The sequence below is a fragment of the Salmo salar genome, chromosome 03, assembly GCF_965601325.2.
Source record: "Salmo salar chromosome 03, fSalSal1, whole genome shotgun sequence".
NCBI lineage: Eukaryota > Metazoa > Chordata > Actinopteri > Salmoniformes > Salmonidae > Salmo > Salmo salar.
The window spans coordinates 5,024,498-5,046,500 of NC_138293.1; the positions used below are offsets into that span (position 1 = coordinate 5,024,498).

General features: G+C 47.1%; 1 protein-coding gene across 5 annotated transcripts in view; it reads right to left on the minus strand.

Annotated features, from left to right (window-relative positions):
- LOC106596771 (receptor-type tyrosine-protein phosphatase mu) overlaps positions 1–22,003 on the minus strand; it is a 300,100-nt gene that overhangs the window by 88,838 nt on the left and 189,259 nt on the right. For 4 of the 5 annotated variants that reach the window (XM_082973221.1, XM_082973223.1, XM_082973220.1 and 1 more), the window contains 3 exons: positions 11,734–11,853; positions 10,743–10,897; positions 9,468–9,603 (listed from right to left, as the gene is read on the minus strand). In XM_082973221.1, the coding sequence (XP_082829347.1) occupies positions 9,468–9,603; positions 10,743–10,897; positions 11,734–11,853 (411 nt within the window). The remainder of the gene's footprint in view (positions 1–9,467; positions 9,604–10,742; positions 10,898–11,733; positions 11,854–22,003) is intronic. The other variant, XM_082973222.1, reaches the window with a different exon arrangement.

Below are 22,003 nucleotides of genomic sequence, written 5' to 3' on the forward strand. Positions count from 1 at the left end.
CAGGGAGTACCAGATCAATGTGGAGCTATATACAGGGAGTACCAGTACCAGATCAATGTGGAGCTATATACAGGGAGTACCAGTACCAGATCAATGTGGAGCTATATACAGGGAGTACCAGTACCAGATCAATGTGGAGCTATATACAGGGAGTACCACTACCAGATCAATGTGGAGCTATATACAGGGAGTACCAGTACCAGATCAATGTGGAGCTATATACAGGGAGTACCAGATCAATGTGGAGCTATATACAGGGAGTACCAGATCAATGTGGAGCTATATACAGGGAGTACCAGTACCAGATCAATGTGGAGCTATATACAGGGAGTACCAGATCAATGTTGAACTAAATATAGGGTGAGTAGAAAAATGTGTGTTAATGTGTATTTGTGTTGTGTCTGTATGTGTGTATGTGAATGTGTGTGGGTTTTGTCTGAGAGGACATTACAGCCTTATTCTAAAATTGATTAAATATTTTTTCCCTCATAAATATACACACAATACCCCATAATGACAAAGCGAAAACCGTTTTGAATTTTTTTTTTAGCAAATGTATTAAAAAAATGAACTGAAATACCTTATTTACATAAGTATTCAGACCCTTTGCTATGAGACTCAAAATTGAGCTCAGGTACATTCTGTTTCCATTGATCATCCTTGAGATGTTTCTACAACTTGATTGAAGTCCACCTGTGGTAAATTCAATTGATTTAGCATGATTTGGAAAGGCACACACCTGTCTATATAAGGTCCCACAGTTGACAGTGATTGTCAGAGCAAAAAAACAAGCCATGAGGTCGAAGGAATTGTCCGTAGAGCTCTGAGACGGGATTGTGTCGAGGCACAGATCTGGGGAAGGGTACCAAAAACATTTCTGCAGCATTGAAGGCCCCCAAGAACACAGTGGCCTCCATCATTCTTAAATGGAAGAAGTTTGGAACCACCAAGCCGGCCAAACTGAACAATCGGGGGAAAAGGGCCTTGGTCAGGGAGGTGACCAAGAACCCGATGGTCACTCTGACAGAGCTCCAGAGTTCCTCTGTGGCGATGGGAGAACCTTCCACAAGGACAACCAACTCTGCAGCACTCCACCAATCAGGCCTTTATGGTAGAGTAGCCAGACGGAAGCCACTCCTCAGTAAAAGTCACATGACATGCCGCTGGAGTTTGCCAAAAGGCACCTAAAGGACTCTCAGACCATGACAAATAACATTCTTTGGTCTGATGAAACTAAGATTGAACTCTTTGGCCTGAATGCCAAGCGTCACATCTGGAGGAAACCTGGCACCATCCCTACGGTGAAGCATGGTGGTGGCAGCATCATGCTGTCGGGATGTTTTTCAGCAGCAGGGACTGGAAGACCAGTCAGGATCGAGGGAAAGATGAAGCAAAGTACAGAGAGAACCTTGATGAAAACCTGCTCCAGAGCGCTCAGGACTTCAAACTGGGGCGAAGGTTCACCTTCCAACAGGACAACAACCCTAAGCACACAGCCAAGACAACACAGGAGTCGCTTCGGGGCAAGTCTCTGAATGTCCTTGAGTGGCCCAGCCAGAGCCTGGACTCGAATCTCTGGAGAGACCTAAAAATAGTTGTGCAGTGCCGCTCCCCATCCAACCTGACAGAGTTTGAGAGGATCTGCAGAGAAGAATGGGAGAAACTCCCAAACACTGGTGTGCCGAGCTTGTACCCAAGAAGACTCGAGGCTGTAATCCCTGCCAAAGGTGCTTCAACTGAGTACTCCACTACAGCTCCGTAAATGTGGATGGGGGCATGCTCAGTCCCTCCGTTTCCTGTGGTCCACGATCAGCTCCTTTATCTTGCTGACGTTGAGGGAGAGGTTGTTAATCTGGCACCACACTGCCAGGTCACTGACCTCCTCCCTATAGGCTTGTCTCATTATCTTCTGTGATCAGGCCTACCACCGTCGTATCGTCAGCAAATCTTAATGATGGTGTTGGAGCCGTGCCTGGCCACGCAGTCGTGGGTAAACAGGGAGTACAGGAGGGGACACACCCCTGAGGGGCCCCCGTGTTGAGGATCAGCGTGGCAGATGTGTTGTTACCTACCCTTACCACCTGGGGGCGGCAGAAGGATGGGTTCAGTCCCAGAGTCCCTAGCTTGCTGATGAGCTTGGAGGGGACTATGGTGTAGAACGCTGAGCTGTAGTCAATGAACAGCATTCTCACATAGTTATTTCCCCCTCTTGGCCAGGTGGGAGAGGGCAGTGTGAAGTGCAATTGAGATTGCGTTGTCTGTGGATCTGTTGGGACGGTATGCGAATTGTAGTGGGTCCAGGGTGTCTGGGATGATGGGGTTGATGTGTCTCATGAGAGAGAGAGAGAGAGAGAGAGAGAGAGAGAGAGAGAGAGAGAGAGAGAGAGAGAGACAGAGAGAGAGACAGAGAGGAGACAGAGAGGAGACAGAGAGGAGACAGAGAGGAAACAGAGAGGATACAGAGAGGAGACAGAGAGAGAGAGAGAGAGAGAGAGAGAGAGAGAGAGAGAGAGAGAGAGAGAGAGAGAGAGAGAGAGAAAGAAAACACCCAGTCTCTTTTCACAGCTGCTGAAGCTGGGCGGCAGGCAGGCTGGCAGAAGTTAGACAATAAGAGAATAATAAAATATTTTTACTGGCTTGTAAACGAGCAGGTTTAGCTCAACGATGAGGGTGGGTGATATCATCCAGGGAGAGCTCATGGCTGCTGCCAGCTTTATGCCAGGCTGGCATTGTGTAGCGTTGTGTAGCGTTGTGTTGCGTTGTGTTGCGTTAGGTTTGCTACTGAAGGACTGAACAGGGAGTCATCCATAGTGGAGCCGAATGCATCATTTCACCCTAATTCCTTTTAAATCACAGGCGTCATTGGATTTAACGGGCAAATGTTTCAGAGATGACGACGGGGACGATCTTGACTTCAGCAACTGGAGAACAAATGACTGACTGACAAACACTCCACCGGTTCACTGACCTTCACAGAGTGTGTGTGTGTGTGTGTGTGTGTGTGTGTGTGTGTGTGTGTGTGTGTGTGTGTGTGTGTGTGTGTGTGTGTGTGGGGGGGGGGGATTCGGGTGTGAGTGTATGTGTGGGGGGGGGGAGGATTCGTGTGTGTGTGTGTGTGTGTGTGTGTGTGGGGGGGGGGGGATTCGGGTGTGTGTGTGTGTGTGGGGGGGGAGGATTCGTGTGTGTGTGTGTGTGTGTGGGGGGGGGATTCGGGTGTGTGTAGGGGGGGAGGATTCGGGTGTGTGTGTGTGTGTGTGTGTGTGTGTGTGTGTGTGTGTGTGGGGGGGAGGATTCGTGTGTGTGTGTGTGTGTGTGTGTGTGTGTGTGTGTGTGTGTGTGTGTGTGTGTGTGTGTGTGTGTGTGTGTGTGTGTGTGTGTGGAGGATTCGGGTGTGGGGTGTGTGTGTGTGTGTCTGTGTGTGTGTGTCTGTGTGTGTGTGTGTGTGTGGAGGATTCGGGTGTGTGTGTGTGTGTGTGGGGGGGGGGAGGATTTGTGTGTGTGTGTGTGTCTGTGTGTGTGTGTGTGTGTGTGTGTGTGTGGAGGATTCGGGTGTGGGGTGTGTGTGTGTGTGTGTGTGTCTGTGTGTGTGTCTGTGTGTGTGTGTGTGTGTGTGTGTGTGTGTGTCTGTGTGTGTGTGTCTGTGTGTGTGTGTGGAGGATTCGGGTGTGTGTGTGTGTGTGTGTGTGGGGGGGGGAGGATTCGTGTGTGTGTGTGTGTGTGTGTGTGTGTGTGTGTGTGTGTGTGGAGGATTCGGGTGTGTGTGTGTGTGTGTGTGTGGGGGGGGGGAGGATTCGTGTGTGTGTGTGTGTGTCTGTGTGTGTGTGTGTGTGTGTGTGTGTGTGTGTCTGTGTGTGTGTGTGTGTGTGTGTGTGTGTGTGTGGAGGATTCGGGTGTGGGGTGTGTGTGTGTGTGTGTGTGTGTGTGTGTGTGTGTGTGTGTGTGGAGGATTCGGGTGTGTGTGTGTGTGTGTGTGTGTGTGTGTGGGGGGGGGGGAGGATTCGTGTGTGTGTGTGTGTGTGTGTGTGTGTTGTGTGTGTGTGTGTGTGTGTGTGTGTGTGTGGAGGATTCGGGTGTGGGGTGTGTGTGTGTGTGTGTGTGTGTGTGTGTGTGTGTGTGTGTGTGTGGCGGATTCGGGTGTGGGGTGTGTGTGTGTGTGTGTGTGTGTGTGTGTGTGTGTTTGTCCCTCGCAGGTGTATTAGTTCTTTGACACGGTTTCTAACCCTGAGGCCACCCGTTACCTTTTCAGATTCGCTGTTCTGGGTCCGGTTTCCCCACAGCGATGGAAACTTAGACTTCTGAGTCTTTTTTTAATTTTATTAACGATGCCTCTTTCCTACAACGGCCCCGAAGATGTAACGTGTTTTCCCAGAACACCACACTGAGACAAGGTTCACTCAGTGTGTCGTTGAGGCGTAGTGTTGATACTGACAGGATGGAAAGAAAAGCGATCGCTGCTCTCAGATCAGCTTTCACAGTTCAAAATCTGACCTTTTAACATTTAGAATTATTTCACATAAACTGACAATGGATCAGCTCCTAGAGAGATATTACCAATCACGGCTGCAAATATTGAGGTGGCTTATTCTAATGCTTATGCCCTATAATAATGTACTAAATCACAGATTTGGCACATCATTGATCACATGTTGGGGTGCCAGGTAGCCTAGTAGTTAGAGCGTTGAGCCAGTAACTGAAAGGTTGCTGGATCGAATCCCTGAGCTGACGAGGGGAAAAAAAATTATAATCTGTCGTTCTGCCCCCTGAACAAGGAAGTTAACCCGCTGTTCCCTGGTAGGCCGTCATAGTAAAATAAGAATTTGTTCTTAAACTGACTTGCCTAGTTAAATAAATAAGAACATGTTAGCTTACACATCATGAAATACACTGAGCGCACAAAACATTAGGAACATCTTCGTAAAAATATTTGAGTTGCACCACCTTTCGCCCTCAGAACAGCCTCAATTCATCCGGACATGGACTCTACAAGGTGTCGAAAGCGTTCCACAGGGATGCTGACCCCATGTTGACCTCAATGCTTCCCACCCTTGTGTGCCACATTTCCTGGTTTTCCTTTTGTGTGCTGGACCATTCTTGATACACACGGGAAAACTGTTGAGCGTGAAGAAAAAAAAAAAATAACAGCAGCGTTGCAGTTCTTGACAAACTCAAACTGGTGTGCCAACTACCAAAGGCACTTAAATCTTTGGTCTTGCCCATTCACCCTCTGAATGGCACACATACACAATCCATGTCTCAAGGCATAAAAATCCTTCACCTACACTGATTGAAGGGGATGGAAGGGGAATCATAGCTTTCACTTGGCTTCACCTGGTCAGTCTAAGTCAAAGAAAGAGACAAAATAGAACTGAAATGATTGAACATGAAATGTATTTCGATATGATTGATATAGGCCTATAGCCTGTTATTTACATTTTTATTGCAGTCTTCTCAGTTTTCATTTTAAGTGTCTTTTTATCCTTCGATTTGTTTGTAACAACAGCAAAGACATTGGCAACTTTGTATTTGTAGTCAACTCTGTTCTGAAGTTTTCAAGGGGTCACAGAGAGACAGATAAACATCTTGATTCTGTGTTTAGCAGAGATCTTGTGTGTATAATGTGACGCGGGAGGGCGGAAAAAAGCATCTTACGACACACTTAGCTGTTCTAGAGTGTTCTGAGGCAGGCGATAGAATACAACCATTTTACCGGTTAGTCATTTAGCAGACACTTTTATCCAGCGCGACTTACAGCAGTGAGCGCGTACATTTTCTGGTCCCCCCCGTGGTAGTCGAACCCACAACCCTGGCTTTACCAGTGCCATGCTCTACCAGCTGAACTACCAGTGCCATGCTCTACCAGCTGAACTACCAGTGTCATGCTCTACCAGCTGAACTACCAGTGTCATGCTCTACCAGCTGAACTACCAGTGTCATGCTCTACCAGCTGAACTACCAGTGCCATGCTCTACCAGCTGAACTACCAGTGTCATGCTCTACCAGCTGAACTGCCAGTGCCATGCTCTACCAGCTGAACTGCCAGTGCCATGCTCTACCAGCTGAACTACCAGTGCCATGCTCTACCAGCTGAACTGCCAGTGCCATGCTCTACCAGCTGAACTACCAGTGCCATGCTCTACCAGCTGAACTACCAGTGTCATGCTCTACCAGCTGAACTACCAGTGCCATGCTCTACCAGCTGAACTACCAGTGCCATGCTCTACCAGCTGAACTACCAGTGCCATGCTCTACCAGCTGAACTACCAGTGCCATGCTCTACCAGCTGAACTGCCAGTGCCATGCTCTACCAGCTGAACTACCAGTGCCATGCTCTACCAGCTGAACTACCAGTGCCATGCTCTACCAGCTGAACTGCCAGTGTCATGCTCTACCAGCTGAACTACCAGTGCCATGCTCTACCAGCTGAACTGCCAGTGCCATGCTCTACCAGCTGAACTACCAGTGCCATGCTCTACCAGCTGAACTACCAGTGCCATGCTCTACCAGCTGAACTGCCAGTGCCATGCTCTACCAGCTGAACTACCAGTGCCATGCTCTACCAGCTGAACTACCAGTGCCATGCTCTACCAGCTGAACTGCCAGTGTCATGCTCTACCAGCTGAACTACCAGTGCCATGCTCTACCAGCTGAACTGCCAGTGTCATGCTCTACCAGCTGAACTACCAGTGCCATGCTCTACCAGCTGAACTGCCAGTGTCATGCTCTACCAGCTGAACTACCAGTGCCATGCTCTACCAGCTGAACTACCAGTGCCATGCTCTACCAGCTGAACTACCAGTGCCATGCTCTACCAGCTGAACTACCAGTGCCATGCTCTACCAGCTGAACTACCAGTGCCATGCTCTACCAGCTGAACTACCAGTGCCATGCTCTACCAGCTGAACTACCAGTGCCATGCTCTACCAGCTGAACTGCCAGTGCCATGCTCTACCAGCTGAACTACCAGTGTCATGCTCTACCAGCTGAACTACCAGTGTCATGCTCTACCAGCTGAACTACCAGTGCCATGCTCTACCAGCTGAACTACCAGTGCCATGCTCTACCAGCTGAACTACCAGTGCCATGCTCTACCAGCTGAACTACCAGTGTCATGCTCTACCAGCTGAACTACCAGTGCCATGCTCTACCAGCTGAACTACCAGTGCCATGCTCTACCAGCTGAACTGCCAGTGCCATGCTCTACCAGCTGAACTACCAGTGCCATGCTCTACCAGCTGAACTGCCAGTGCCATGCTCTACCAGCTGAACTACCAGTGCCATGCTCTACCAGCTGAACTACCAGTGCCATGCTCTACCAGCTGAACTGCCAGTGCCATGCTCTACCAGCTGAACTACCAGTGTCATGCTCTACCAGCTGAACTACCAGTGCCATGCTCTACCAGCTGAACTACCAGTGCCATGCTCTACCAGCTGAACTACCAGTGCCATGCTCTACCAGCTGAACTGCCAGTGCCATGCTCTACCAGCTGAACTACCAGTGTCATGCTCTACCAGCTGAACTACCAGTGTCATGCTCTACCAGCTGAACTACCAGTGCCATGCTCTACCAGCTGAACTACCAGTGCCATGCTCTACCAGCTGAACTGCCAGTGCCATGCTCTACCAGCTGAACTACCAGTGCCATGCTCTACCAGCTGAACTACCAGCAGATGTGTGCAATAAATAATTTGTTTTGTTGTTGTTGTTGTTGTTTTTGACATTTTAGTGCAACTGAGCTTCAGTTAAAGTTTAAATGCCTGTCTTAGAATCATTAGTGATGTTTAGTCACCATGTCTACGGAACCGTAAAGGTCAAAAGGTCAGAATAGAACACTCAGGCTAACTAACGAGGTTCTAAACACCAATAGAACCCTGCTGTTCCTTAACCAATGACATCATCGCGTGTCGTGTCATTGACCTTAGAATGTCACAGGGATTGGTACAAAAGTGACAGCGGGAATGTTCATCTCAAAAATGTCACTTCACAACTGGTTTACATCAAGCCTGAAGCCATGGCTGTCTACTTGGCTGGCTGTCTACTTGGCTGGCTGGCTGGGTGGGTGGGTGGCTGGGTGGCTGGCTGCCTGGGTGGCTGGCTGGCTGGGTGGCTGGCTGGCTGGCTGGCTGGCTGGCTGGCTGGCTGGGTGGCTGGCTGGCTGGGTGGCTGGCTGGGTGGCTGGCTGGCTGGCTGGCTGGGTGGCTGGTTGGCTGGCTGGCTGGCTGGCTGTCTACCTGGCTGGCTGGCTGGCTGGCTGGCTGGCTGGCTGGCTGGCTGGCTGGGTGGCTGGCTGGGTGGGTGGCTGGCTGGCTGGCTGGGTGGCTGGCTGGGTGGAAGGCTGGGTGGCTGGCTGGGTGGAAGGCTGGAGGGGGGTGGATGGTGTGGGGTTGAGTGATCTGGATTAGAGTGAGCTTGTTATGCCCTCCTCAGTGTCTTTAAGGGGAACAGGAGATAGTATTTGTTGTTGAGAGCGTTAGCCTCAATGTAATGCCAATTTTTGTTTTTGGTTTAAAATCAGTGTTGATGTTTTGATGAATTTCTATCCTCTGAACACATGTCGGTAGTGGATGAGGTGAGTTTCCCCCATTCCTATTGCAGCGATTGAGGGGGAAGAGCTGGGCTGGGGATTGAACCAGGGACTTAGTTATCACAGGTGCCATAACAGACTGGGCCTCTTGACACTGATAATCGTACATCTACCTACATAGTCCAGAGAGGCTGAAACACCTTGAAAACCTGAGACACCACTATAGAAATCCATTATTATGATGATTATGTAGAACATGGTGTGTCCTACAGCAGTACTGTACCTCTGTCTGTCTGTCTGTCTGTCTGTCTGTCTGTCTGTCTGTCTGTCTGTCTGTCTGTCTGTCTGTCTGTCTGTCTGTCTGTCTGTCTGTCTGTCAGTACTGTACCTCTGTCAGTACTGTAACTCTGTCTGTCTGTCTGTACTGTACCTCTGTACTGTCTGTCTGTCTGTCTGTCTGTCTGTCTGTCTGTCTGTCTGTCTGTCTGTCTGTCTGTCTGTCTGTCTGTCTGTCTGTCTGTCTGTCTGTCTGTCTGTCTGTCTGTCTGTCTGTCTGTCTGTCAGTACTGTACCTCTGTCAGTACTGTACCTCTGTCTGTCTGTCTGTACTGTACCTCTGTACTGTACCTCTGTCTGTCTGTCTGTCTGTCTGTCTGTCTGTCTGTCTGTCTGTCTGTCTGTCTGTCTGTACTGTACCTCTGTCTGTCTGTCTGTCTGTCTGTCTGTCTGTCTGTCTGTCTGTCTGTCTGTCTGTCTGTCTGTCTGTCTGTCAGTACTGTACCTCTGTCAGTACTGTACCTCTGTCTGTCTGTCTGTACTGTACCTCTGTACTGTACCTCTGTCTGTCTGTCTGTCTGTCTGTCTGTCTGTCTGTCTGTCTGTCTGTCTGTCTGTCTGTCTGTCTGTCTGTCTGTCTGTCTGTCTGTCTGTCTGTACTGTACTGTACCTCTGTCTGCACCATGTTGACTCTCCTGGAGCGTAGCTCTCTGACACAGTTATAGATGTCCACCACGCCCTCTCTCTCTGCCATGTCCAGCATGATGTCAATCACTATGAAACAGCCCGTTCGGCCCGCCCCCGCACTAGAGAGGGAGAGAGAAAGGGAGAGAGAAAGGGAGGGAGAGAGAGAGAGAGAGGGAGAGAGTGTGGTAGGAGGGATGGAGAGAGTGAGTGATGGTAAGCGAGAGAGAGGAAGAGAGAGAGCGAACGAGCAGGGGAAAAGAGATAGGAGGGAGGGAGAGAGAAAGAGAGAAAGGTAGATGCCTGGCTTGAGGTAAAATCTCATTGACATCAATGCATGGTTTTATATGAAAGTTAAAAACCCATCTCCAGTTAGGATTGGGCCCAGAGAAGGAGCAGAAACATTGAGAGAGAAAGACAGAGATACGACAGAGAGGAGACAGAGAGAAGACAGAGAAGAGACAGAGAGAAGACAGAGAGGAGACAGAGATACGACAGAGAGGAGACAGAGAGAAGACAGAGAGGAGACAGAGAGGAGACGGAGAGGAGACGGAGAGGGAGACAGAGATACGACAGAGAGGAGACAGAGAGGAGACAGAGATACGACAAGACAGAAGACATAGAGAAGACAGAGAGGAGACAGAGACAAGACAGAGACAAGACAGAGAGGAGACAGAGAGGAGAAAGAGAGAAGACAGAGACAAGACAGAGAGGAGAGAGAGAGGAGACAGAGAGGAGACAGAGAGAAGACAGAGAGGAGACAGAGAGAAGACAGAGACAAGACAGAGGCAAGACAGAGAGGAGACAGAGAGGAGAAAGAGAGAAGACAGAGAGGAGACAGAGAGGAGAGAGAGAGGAGACAGAGAGGAGACAGAGAGAAGACAGAGACAAGACAGAGAGGAGAGAGAGAGGAGACAGAGAGGAGACAGAGAGAAGACAGAGAGGAGACAGAGAGAAGACAGAGACAAGACAGAGGCAAGACAGAGAGGAGACAGAGAGGAGAAAGAGAGAAGACAGAGAGGAGACAGAGAGGAGAGAGAGAGGAGACAGAGAGGAGACAGAGAGAAGACAGAGACAAGACAGAGAGGAGACAGAGACAAGACAGAAGACAGAGAGGAGACAGAGAGGAGACAGAGAGGAGACAGAGAGAAGACAGAGAGAAGACAGAGACAAGACAGAAGACAGAGAGGAGACAGAGACAAGACAGAGACAAGACAGAGAGGAGACAGAGAGAAGACAGAGTCCCTCCAGACATTCCCACCTGCAGTGGATCACCATGGGTCCAGCGATGGTGAGTGTCTTGGCCTTCACCCTACGTACGAAGCCCAGGAGACCAGTAGCGTGGTAGGGCACCCCGTGGTCCGGCCACCCTGTGAAGTGGAACTGACGGATCTCCCGAATCTCATGTGCTCCTCTCTGGAGGACGGAGGAAAAACACTCAGTCAACTACACACAGAATTACACAGGACTTCAATCAACTTCTGTTTTCCCTTTAGAGAACTGGCGCTGTGCAACCCTGCTGCATGTGTTTTTATCAGCGTCAGTATCGTCGACCCAGCTCTCTCTCTCGATTGGATCTTCTGTTAATACGGCCTGCGTCCCTCTACTCCTGTGTGTTCGACAGGATACCGTTGTCCACACAGAGAGGCAGTGTGGATATGGGAACAGAGCTGTATTCTACATAGTAACGGCAGTGTGGATATGGGAACAGAGCTGTATTCTACATAGTAATGGCAGTGTGGATATGGGAACAGAGCTGTATTCTACATAGTAACGGCAGTGTGGATATGGGAACAGAGCTGTATTCTACATAGTAATGGCAGTGTGGATATGGGAACAGAGCTGTATTCTACATAGTAATGGCAGTGTGGATATGGGAACAGAGCTGTATTCTACATAGTAATGGCAGTGTGGATATGGGAACAGAGCTGTATTCTACATAGTAATGGCAGTGTGGATATGGGAACAGAGCTGTATTCTACATAGTAATGGCAGTGTGGATATGGGAACAGAGCTGTATTCTACATAGTAATGGCAGTGTGGATATGGGAACAGAGCTGTATTCTACATAGTAATGGCAGTGTGGATATGGGAACAGAGCTGTATTCTACATAGTAACGGCAGTGTGGATATGGGAACAGAGCTGTATTCTACATAGTAACGGCAGTGTGGATATGGGAACAGAGCTGTATTCTACATAGTAACGGCAGTGTGGATATGGGAACAGAGCTGTATTCTGTAGCCAGTCTCACCTTCTCGACAGCGAAGGTCCGTATGACGTACTCTGACAGTAGCTGAGTCTCTATGAGCGTCACCTTGATGTCTCTGTAGATCTCTGTGTCGTCCGGCCAGTACTTACAGCACTTCACCTGCTTGACAGAAACACACCACGGTAACGTAACACAACAGCATGGTAACGTAACACAACACCATGGTAACGTAACACAACACCACGGTAACGTAACACAACACCATGGTAACGTAACACAACACCACGGTAACGTAACACAACACCATGGTAACGTAACACAACACCACGGTAACGTAACACAACACCATGGTAACATAACACAACACCATGGTAACATAACACAACACCACGGTAACATAACACCATGGTAACATAACACAACACCATGGTAACGTAACACAACACCACGGTAACATAACACACAACACCATGGTAACATAACACAACACCATGGTAACATAACACACAACACCATGGTAACATAACACACAACACCATGGTAACATGACACACAACACCACGGTAACATAACACAACACCACGGTAACGTAACACAACACCATGGTAACGTAACACAACACCATGGTAACGTAACACAACACCATGGTAACGTAACACAACACCATGGTAACATAACACACAACACCATGGTAACGTAACACAACACCACGGTAACATAACACAACACCACGGTAACGTAACACAACACCATGGTAACGTAACACAACACCATGGTAACATAACACACAACACCATGGTAACGTAACACAACACCACGGTAATATAACACACAACACCACGGTAACATAACACACAACACCATGGTAACGTAACACAACACCACGGTAATATAACACACAACACCATGGTAACGTAACACAACACCACGGTAACATAACACACAACACCATGGTAACATAACACACAACACCATGGTAACATAACACACAACACCATGGTAACATGACACACAACACCATGGTAACATGACACACAACACCATGGTAACATAACACAACACCACAGTAACATAACACACAACACCACGGTAACATAACACACAACACCATGGTAACATAACACACAACACCATGGTAACATCACACAACACCATGGTAACGTAACACACAACACCATGGTAACATAACACACAACACCATGGTAACATAACACAACACCATGGTAACATAACACACAACACCATGGTAACGTAACACAACACCATGGTAATGTAACACAACACCACGGTAACATAACACACCGGTAACATAACACAACACCATGGTAACGTAACACAACACCATGGTAACGTAACACAACACCACGGTAACGTAACACACAACACCACGGTAACATAACACACAACACCATGGTAACATAACACACAACACCATGGTAACATAACACACAACACCATGGTAACATAACACACAACACCATGGTAACATAACACACAACACCATGGTAACATAACACACAACACCATGGTAACATAACACAACACCACGGTAACATAACACACAACACCACGGTAACATAACACACAACACCACGGTAACATAACACAACACCATGGTAACGTCACACAACACCATGGTAACATAACACACAACACCACGGTAACATAACACACAACACCATGGTAACATAACACAACACCATGGTAACATAACACACAACACCATGGTAACATAACACACAACACCACGGTAACATAACACACAACACCATGGTAACATAACACAACACCATGGTAACATAACACACAACACCATGGTAATAAAACACAACGTGTATCAGATGCTTCAGTTACTGTATGTAACCAGCCAGGTGGTTCAGTTACTGTATGTAACCAGCCAGGTGGTTCAGTTACTGTATGTAACCAGCCAGGTGGTTCAGTTACTGTATGTAACCAGCCAGGTGGTTCAGTTATTGTATGTAACCAGCCAGGTGGTTCAGTTACTGTATGTAACCAGCCAGGTGGTTCAGTTACTGTATGTAACCAGCCACACTCTGATCTGTTTCACCTGTCTTTGTGCTTGTCACCACCCCCCTCCAGGTGTCGCCCATCTTCTCCATTATCCCCTGTGTATTTATACCTGTGTTCGGCCTTCCCTGTAGCTCAGTTGGTAGAGCATGGTGTTTGCAACGCCAGGGTTGTGGGTTCGATTCCCACGGGGGGCCAGCACAGAAAATAATGTATGAAATGTATGCATTCACTACTGTAAGTCGCTCTGGATAAGAGTGTCTGCTAAATGACTAAAATGTAAATGTAAATGTTCTCTGTTTGTCTGTTGCCAGTTTGTTTTATTTCGTCAAGCCTACCAGCGTGCTTCCCTCTGTTCCTGTCTCTCTATTGTTCCTGTTCTCTAGTTTTCCCAGTTTGACCTTTTCTGCCTATCCTGACCCTGAGCCTCTCTGCCATCCTGTACCTTTGCCCCACGTATCTGGATTACTGACCTCTGCCTATCCTGACCCTGAGCCTGCCTGCCGTCCAGTACCTTTGCCCCACCTATCTGGATAATTGGCCCCTCCTTGACGTGTCGTTTGCCTGCCCCTGTTGGATTATTAAACTGTTGTTAATTCGACGTTGTCTGCATCCGGGTCTTACCTTGAAACGTGATATGTGACCAGTCAGGTGGTTCAGTTAACAAGCAAGTCTTAAGTTTGTCTAAAGTGGACAAACTTCAGCCAGTACAATGAATGAAAGGTCTAGACCATGGTCACATCACACAAGTGATATCTCACATTTTCTTCTCTTCAAATTCCATTTCTACACATCCCTCTCAAGTTAAAATGAGGTTCAGTCCATATTACTTTGGGTCTACGGTCTAAGAGTAGCTGCAAATGGAAATCAGATTTATGGACAGGCCAGCTAATTCTCACATCATCGTTTTTTTCATTCACACATCGACAGCAAATATCACTAGAGGAGGAAAGATACTCTTAGAACTCCAACCTGAGACTGTTTAAACAACATGACAGTAAAGAACTGCAACCTGAGACTGTTTAAACAACATGACAGTAAAGAACTGCAACCTGAGACTGTTTAAACAACATGACAGTAAAGAACTGCAACCTGAGACTGTTTAAACAACATGACAGTAAAGAACTGCAACCTGAGACTGTTTAAACAACATGACAGTAAAGAACTGCAACCTGAGACTGTTTAAACAACATGACAGTAAAGAACTGCAACCTGAGACTGTTTAAACAACATGACAGTAAAGAACTGCAACCTGAGACTGTTTAAACAACATGACAGTAAAGAACTGCAACCTGAGACTGTTTAAACAACATGACAGTAAAGAACTGCAACCTGAGACTGTTTAAACAACATGACAGTAAAGAACTGCAACCTGAGACTGTTTAAACAACATGACAGTAAAGAACTGCAACCTGAGACTGTTTAAACAACATGACAGTAAAGAACTGCAACCTGAGACTGTTTAAACAACATGACAGTAAAGAACTGCAACCTGAGACTGTTTAAACAACATGGGTTTCCATGGCCGAGCAGATAAACACAAGCCTCAGATCACCATGCGCAATGCCAAGCGTTAGCTGGAATGGTGTAGAGCTCGCCACCATTGGACACTGGAGAAGTGGAAACGCGTTCTCTGGAGTGATGAATCACGCTTCACCACCTGGCAGCCTGACGGAAGAATCTGGGTTTGGCGGACACTAGGAGAACGCTACCTGCGAGGATCTACTTCCAGAGATACATCAGGGAATGTAACGTACTCTGTTTCACGGAATCATGGACTCTCCGGATATACTGTCCCCATCCATTCAGCCAGTTGGGTTCTCAGTACATCACGCAGACAGGAATAAAGAACTCTTCGGGAAGAAGAAAGGCGGTGATGTATTTTTTCATGATTAACTACTCATGGTGTGATTGTGATAACATACAGAAACTCAAGTCCTTTTGTTCACCCAACCTAGAATACCTCACAATCAAATGCCCGACAGTATTACCTCCCAAGAGAATTCTCTTCGGTTATAGTCACAGCTGTGCATATTCCCCCTCAAGCCGATACCACAACGGCACCCAAGGAACATCACTGGACTTTGTGCAAACTGGAAACCGCATATCCTGAGGCCGCATTTATTGTAGCTGGGGACTTTAACAAAGCAAATATACGTACCCTACAAGGGTACGTGCTCAGTGAACTTAGTCACTGTCACTAGCCAGATACCACCCCTGCACCTTAGAGGCTGCAGCACCATGTACATAGACATGGAATCACTTGTCACTTTAATCATGGAACACTGGCCACTTTAATAATGGAACACTGGTCCCTTTAATAATGGAACACTGGTCACTTTAATAATGGAACACTGGTCACTTTAATAATGGAACACTGGTCACTTTAATAATGGAACACTGGTCACTTTAATAATGGAACACTGGTCACTTTAATAATGGAACACTGGTCACTTTAATAATGGAACACTGGTCACTTTATTAATGGAACACTGGTCCCTTTAATAATGGAACACTGGCCACTTTAATAATGGAACACTGGTCCCTTTAATAATGGAACACTGGTCACTTTAACAATGGAACACTGGTCACTTTAATAATGGAACACTGGTCCCTTTAATAATGGAACACTGGTCCCTTTAATAATGGAACACTGGTCACTTTAATAATGGAACACTGGTCACTTTAAATGCTGTTTACATACTGTTTTACTCATTTCATATGTATATACTGTATTCTAGTCAAGTCCATCCTATTCAACTATTGCAGTATATATACAATTCTATCATTCATATTCTTCAGATATACTACATATTATATCCACATACTTGTTCATTATGTTTATAACATCTATACATTCCATTACGTATATATATTTATACTCCGGACTCCGACATCCTAATATTTATCTATTTCTTAATTCCATTCTTTTACTTTTGAATTTGTGGTTATTGTTATGAATTGTTAGAAATTACTGCACTGTTGGAGCTAGGAACTCAAGCGTTTCACTACATCTGCAATAACATCTGCTAAACATGTGTATGTCACCAATAAATTGTTATTTAGAGGTGGAATAATGGTCTGGGGCTGTTTTTCATGGTTCGGGCCCCTTAGTTCCAGTGAAGGGAAATCTTAACGCTACAGCATACAATGACATTCTAGAAGATTCTGTGCTTCCAACTTTGTGGCAACAGTTTGGGGAAGGCCCTTTCCTGTTTCAGCATGACAATGCCCCCATGCACAAAGTGAGGTCCATACAGAAATGGTTTGTCAATATCGGTGTGGAAGAACTTGACTGGCCTGAACAGAGCCCTGACCTCAACCCCATCGAACACCTTTGGGATGGATTGGAACGCCGACTGCGAGCCAGGCCTAATCGCCCAACATCAGTACCCGACCACACTAATGCTCTTGTGGCTGAATGGAAGCAAATCTCTGCAGCAATGTTCCAACATTTTGTGGAAAGCCTTCCCTGAAGAGTGGAGGCTGTTATAGCAGCAAAGGGGGGACCAACTACATATTAATGCCCATGATTTTGGAATGAGATGTTCGACAAGCATGTGTCCACATATTTTTGGTCATGTAGTATTTATCAAGTATTTTCAATCCCATTTCCTGATTATATGATCCACCTTTATGTCTCTCATAATGGGATAAAAAATTACAACTTTTGTAAATTAACACCATTTTGCAAAGATAATGGAAATGCAATAAAGATAATAACGACATCTAATAATCATGTTTACGGTAGATGTCACTGTAGAGAGCTATATGAACCCCACTGGAAGGACCAATCAGACTCCACACACACACACACACACACACACACACACACACACACACACACACACACACACACACACACACACACACACACACACACACACACACACACACACACACACACACACACACACACACACACACACACACTCGGTATCAACATTACCTGTCGTTCCACTACACTCTTCACATCGTTAGATGAGCAGAAAGAGGGATGAAACAGAACCATGGGGGTATTATTTTAGAATGGTAATTTTGATGAGGAATAAATGCGACACCCACAAAACACAGAAAAAAAACCCGCAGCAAACCAGATTTAATTTCCTCATTCTGAAGTGTATGCAGCCATTAGAGCTAAAATGAGATTGGAGTATCGAGTAACACTCTGGGGTGTAAAGACAGAGAGAAAGAGAACGAAAGATAGAGAGAGAGAGAGAGAGAGAGAGAGAGAGAGAGAGAGAGAGAGAGAGAGAGAAAGAGAGAGAAGAGAAAGAGAGAGGGGTAGAGAGAGATAGATGCAGAGAAACATACAGAGAGAGAAAGATGGAGAGAAACATACAGAGAGAGATAGAGAGAGAGCGAGATAGAGAGGGAGAGAGAGACAGATTGAGGGGAGTGCGAGATAGAGAGAGAAGAGAAAGAGACAGAGGCAGAAACAGAGAGCAAGAGAGAGAGAGAAACATGGAAAGAGAGAAAGTGAGAGAGAGAGAGAGAGAGAGTGAAAGAGAGAAGAAGTTGGGGTTTGTCGTCTCTCTGAAAGTCCCTGTAGTAAATCCCTGATGACAGTCCTAGATAGGAGATCACTGCTGTCTCTCTCCAGTGGCAATGAATTCAACCAAAAACCCATTACGTTATTGGATCACTTTAAATGAGTCGAACCCCCAGTGATGGATTTGGGGACAGCCAGGATGGGAAATGAACACCGTCCAAATGCTAGTAGATTTTGAATTTTTTACAACGCAATCAATTTCAAAACCATTCAATAAATGTTGTTTTAACATGACAAACATGCCTTCTGTGAGTTAAAGTGTCTGATAAGTGTCTGATGCATGTTTGGGAGCGGCTGGTAAAAATTGGGCTGCGGATGATGGACCAAAAAAAGTTAATTTCCCACCCTGGGGACAGCCTTTAAGCGAAAAATACTTCCTGCACATGTGCATATATACACACACTCGCACGTATGCAAGTCATATATCGTACATACCCACAATCATACACAGACAGACATAAAGACGAACGGACGCAATGGACAGACAGACGAGAGATAAGCAGACAGAAAGATACAAACACACACCTTCTACCCCACATCATGATGAGTCACATCACTAACCAACCCTCTCCTACATCACGATGGGCCACATCAATAACCAACCCTCTCCTCTGATACATCATGATGGGCCACATCAATAACCAACCCTCTCCTCTGATACATCATGATGGGCCACATCAATAACCAACCTTCTCCTACATCACGATGGGCCACATCAATAACCAACCCTCTCCTATCATACATAATGATGGGCCACGTCACTAACCAACCCTCTCCTCTGATACATCATGATGGGCCACATCAATAACCAACCTTCTCCTACATCACGATGGGCCACATCAATAACCAACCCTCTCCTATCATACATAATGATGGGCCACGTCACTAACCAACCCTCTCCTCTGATACATCATGATGGGCCACATCAATAACCAACCCTCTGATACATCATGATGGGCCACATCAATAACCAACCCTCTGATACATCATGATGGGCCACATCAATAACCAACCCTCTCCTCTGATACATCATGATGGGCCACATCAATAACCAACCCTCTGATACATAATGATGGGCCACATCAATAACCAACCCTCTGATACATCATGATGGGCCACATCAATAACCAACCCTCTCCTCTCATACATCATGATGGGCCACATCAATAACCAACCCTCTGATACATCATGATGGGCCACGTCACTAACCAACCCTCTCCTCTGATACATCATGATGGGCCACATCAATAACCAACCCTCTGATACATCATGATGGGCCACATCAATAACCAACCCTCTGATACATCATGATGAGTCACATCAATAACCAACCCTCTCCTCTGATACATCATGATGGGCCACATCAATAACCAACCCTCTCCTCTGATACATCATGATGAGTCACATCAATAACCAACCCTCTGATACATCATGATGGGCCACATCAATAACCAACCCTCTCCTCTGATACATCATGATGGGCCACATCAATAACCAACCCTCTGATACATCATGATGGGCCACATCAATAACCAACCCTCTCCTCTCATACATCATGATGGGCCACATCAATAACCAACCCTCTGATACATCATGATGGGCCACATCAATAACCAACCCTCTCATACATCATGATGGGCCACATCAATAACCAACCCTCTGATACATCATGATGGGCCACATCAATAACCAACCCTCTGATACATCATGATGGGCCACATCAATAACCAACCCTCTCATACATCAAAGTCTGTGTATGCTGAAGCTCCTCCAGTCTAATCAAGGGAGATTAGAGGATATGTGTGTGTGTGGTGTGTGGGGTGTGTGTGTGTGTGTGGTGTGTGTGTGTGTGTGGGGAGGGGGGAGTTGAAACTGAAACTGTGTGCCAGGAACTCCCAGAGTTCATCAGTAGAGCAGTGGCGTTCAGAGCACACGCACACACACACACACACACACACACACACACACACACACACACACACACACACACACACACGCGCACACACACACACACACACACACACACACACACACACACACACACACACACACACACACAGAGTGGCAGTAACAGAGCAGATGGGTTGGGGTGATTTCATGTCCCCACCGGGGCCATGACCAACTGTGTTGCAACGCCATTGGACAAGGATCATATAACAGAAGGCCTATCAGAGGCTGCTGAGGATAGAACTACAGCTAAACAGGTGTGGAGAAGATGAGGGGAGGAGAGGGGAGGAGAGGAAAGAGGAGAAGAGTGGAGAGACAGATGAGAGGAGGGAAGGGGGAGAGGACATGAGATGGGGGTGAGAAGAGGAGGAGTGGGCAGGAGAGAGGAGAGGAGAGGAGAGGAGAGGAGTGGAGTGGAGAGACAGATGAGAGGAGGGAAAGGGGAGAGGAGATGAGAGGGGGATGAGAAGAGGAGGAGTGGGCAGGGGAGAGGAGAGGAGAGGAGAGGAGAGGAGAGGAGAGGAGAGGAGTGGAGAGACAGATGAGAGGAGGGAAAGGGGAGAGGAGATGAGAGGGGGATGAGAAGAGGAGGAGTGGGCAGGAGAGAGGAGAGGAGAGGAGAGGAGAGGAGATGAGAGGGGGATGAGAAGAGGAGGAGTGGGCAGGAGAGAGGAGAGGAGAGGAGAGACAGATGAGAGGAGGGAAAGGGGAGAGGAGATGAGAGGGGGATGAGAAGAGGAGGAGTGGGCAGGAGAGAGGAGAGGAGAGGAGAGGAGAGGAGAGGAGAGGAGAGGAGAGGAGAGGAGAGGAGAGGAGAGGAGAGGAGAGACAGATGAGAGGAGGGAAAGGGGAGAGGAGATGAGAGGGGGATGAGAAGAGGATGAGTGGGCAGGAGAGAGGAGAAGAGAGGAGAGGAGAAGAGAGGAGAGGAGCAGAGTGGAGAGACAGATGAGAGGAGGGAAAGGGGGAGAGGAGAGGAATGATAGAAGGGAAGGGATGGGGATGAGGAGATGGATGAGAAGAGGAGGGGGAGGAGAGGAGGAGGAGGGGGGGAGGAGAGGAGAGGGGAGGGGAGGAGGAGAGGGGAATGAGAAAAGGAAGGGTGTTGTGGAGAGAGGAGAGGAGAGAAGGATGAGAGGAAGAGAGGTGGGGAGAGGGATGTTTAACTATTTGCACATCGTTACAACACTGTACATTGAAATAATTGACATAATACATTTGAAATGTATTTTTTGTGAGTGTCTGTTGTTTATGTAAAACTGTAAACTGTTTACTGTAAAACATACTGTTTATTTCACTTTTGTTTATTATCTATTTCACTTGCTTTGGCAATGTAAACATGTTTCCCATGCCAGTAAAGAACCTTAAAATTTATTGAATTGAGGGAACAGACTAGAGGAGAGGGGAAGAGAGGGGAGTAGAGGAGTGGCGAGGAGAAGAGAAATGGATGAAAATAGAGGGGCGGAATGAAAGGGAAGATAGAGAGGGTCAGAGTGGAGAGGTAGGGTAACAGGGTAACATGGTACCAGAGGTAGTGTAGGGTAACAGGGTAACATGGTAGAGGTAGTGTAGGGTAACAGGGTAACATGGTACCAGAGGTAGTGTAGGGTAACAGGGTAACATGGTACCAGAGGTAGTGTAGGGTAACAGGGTAACATGGTAGAGGTAGTGTAGGGTAACAGGGTAACATGGTACCAGAGGTAGTGTAGGGTAACAGGGTAACATGGTAGAGGTAGTGTAGGGTAACAGGGTAACATGGTACCAGAGCTAGTGTAGGGTAACAGG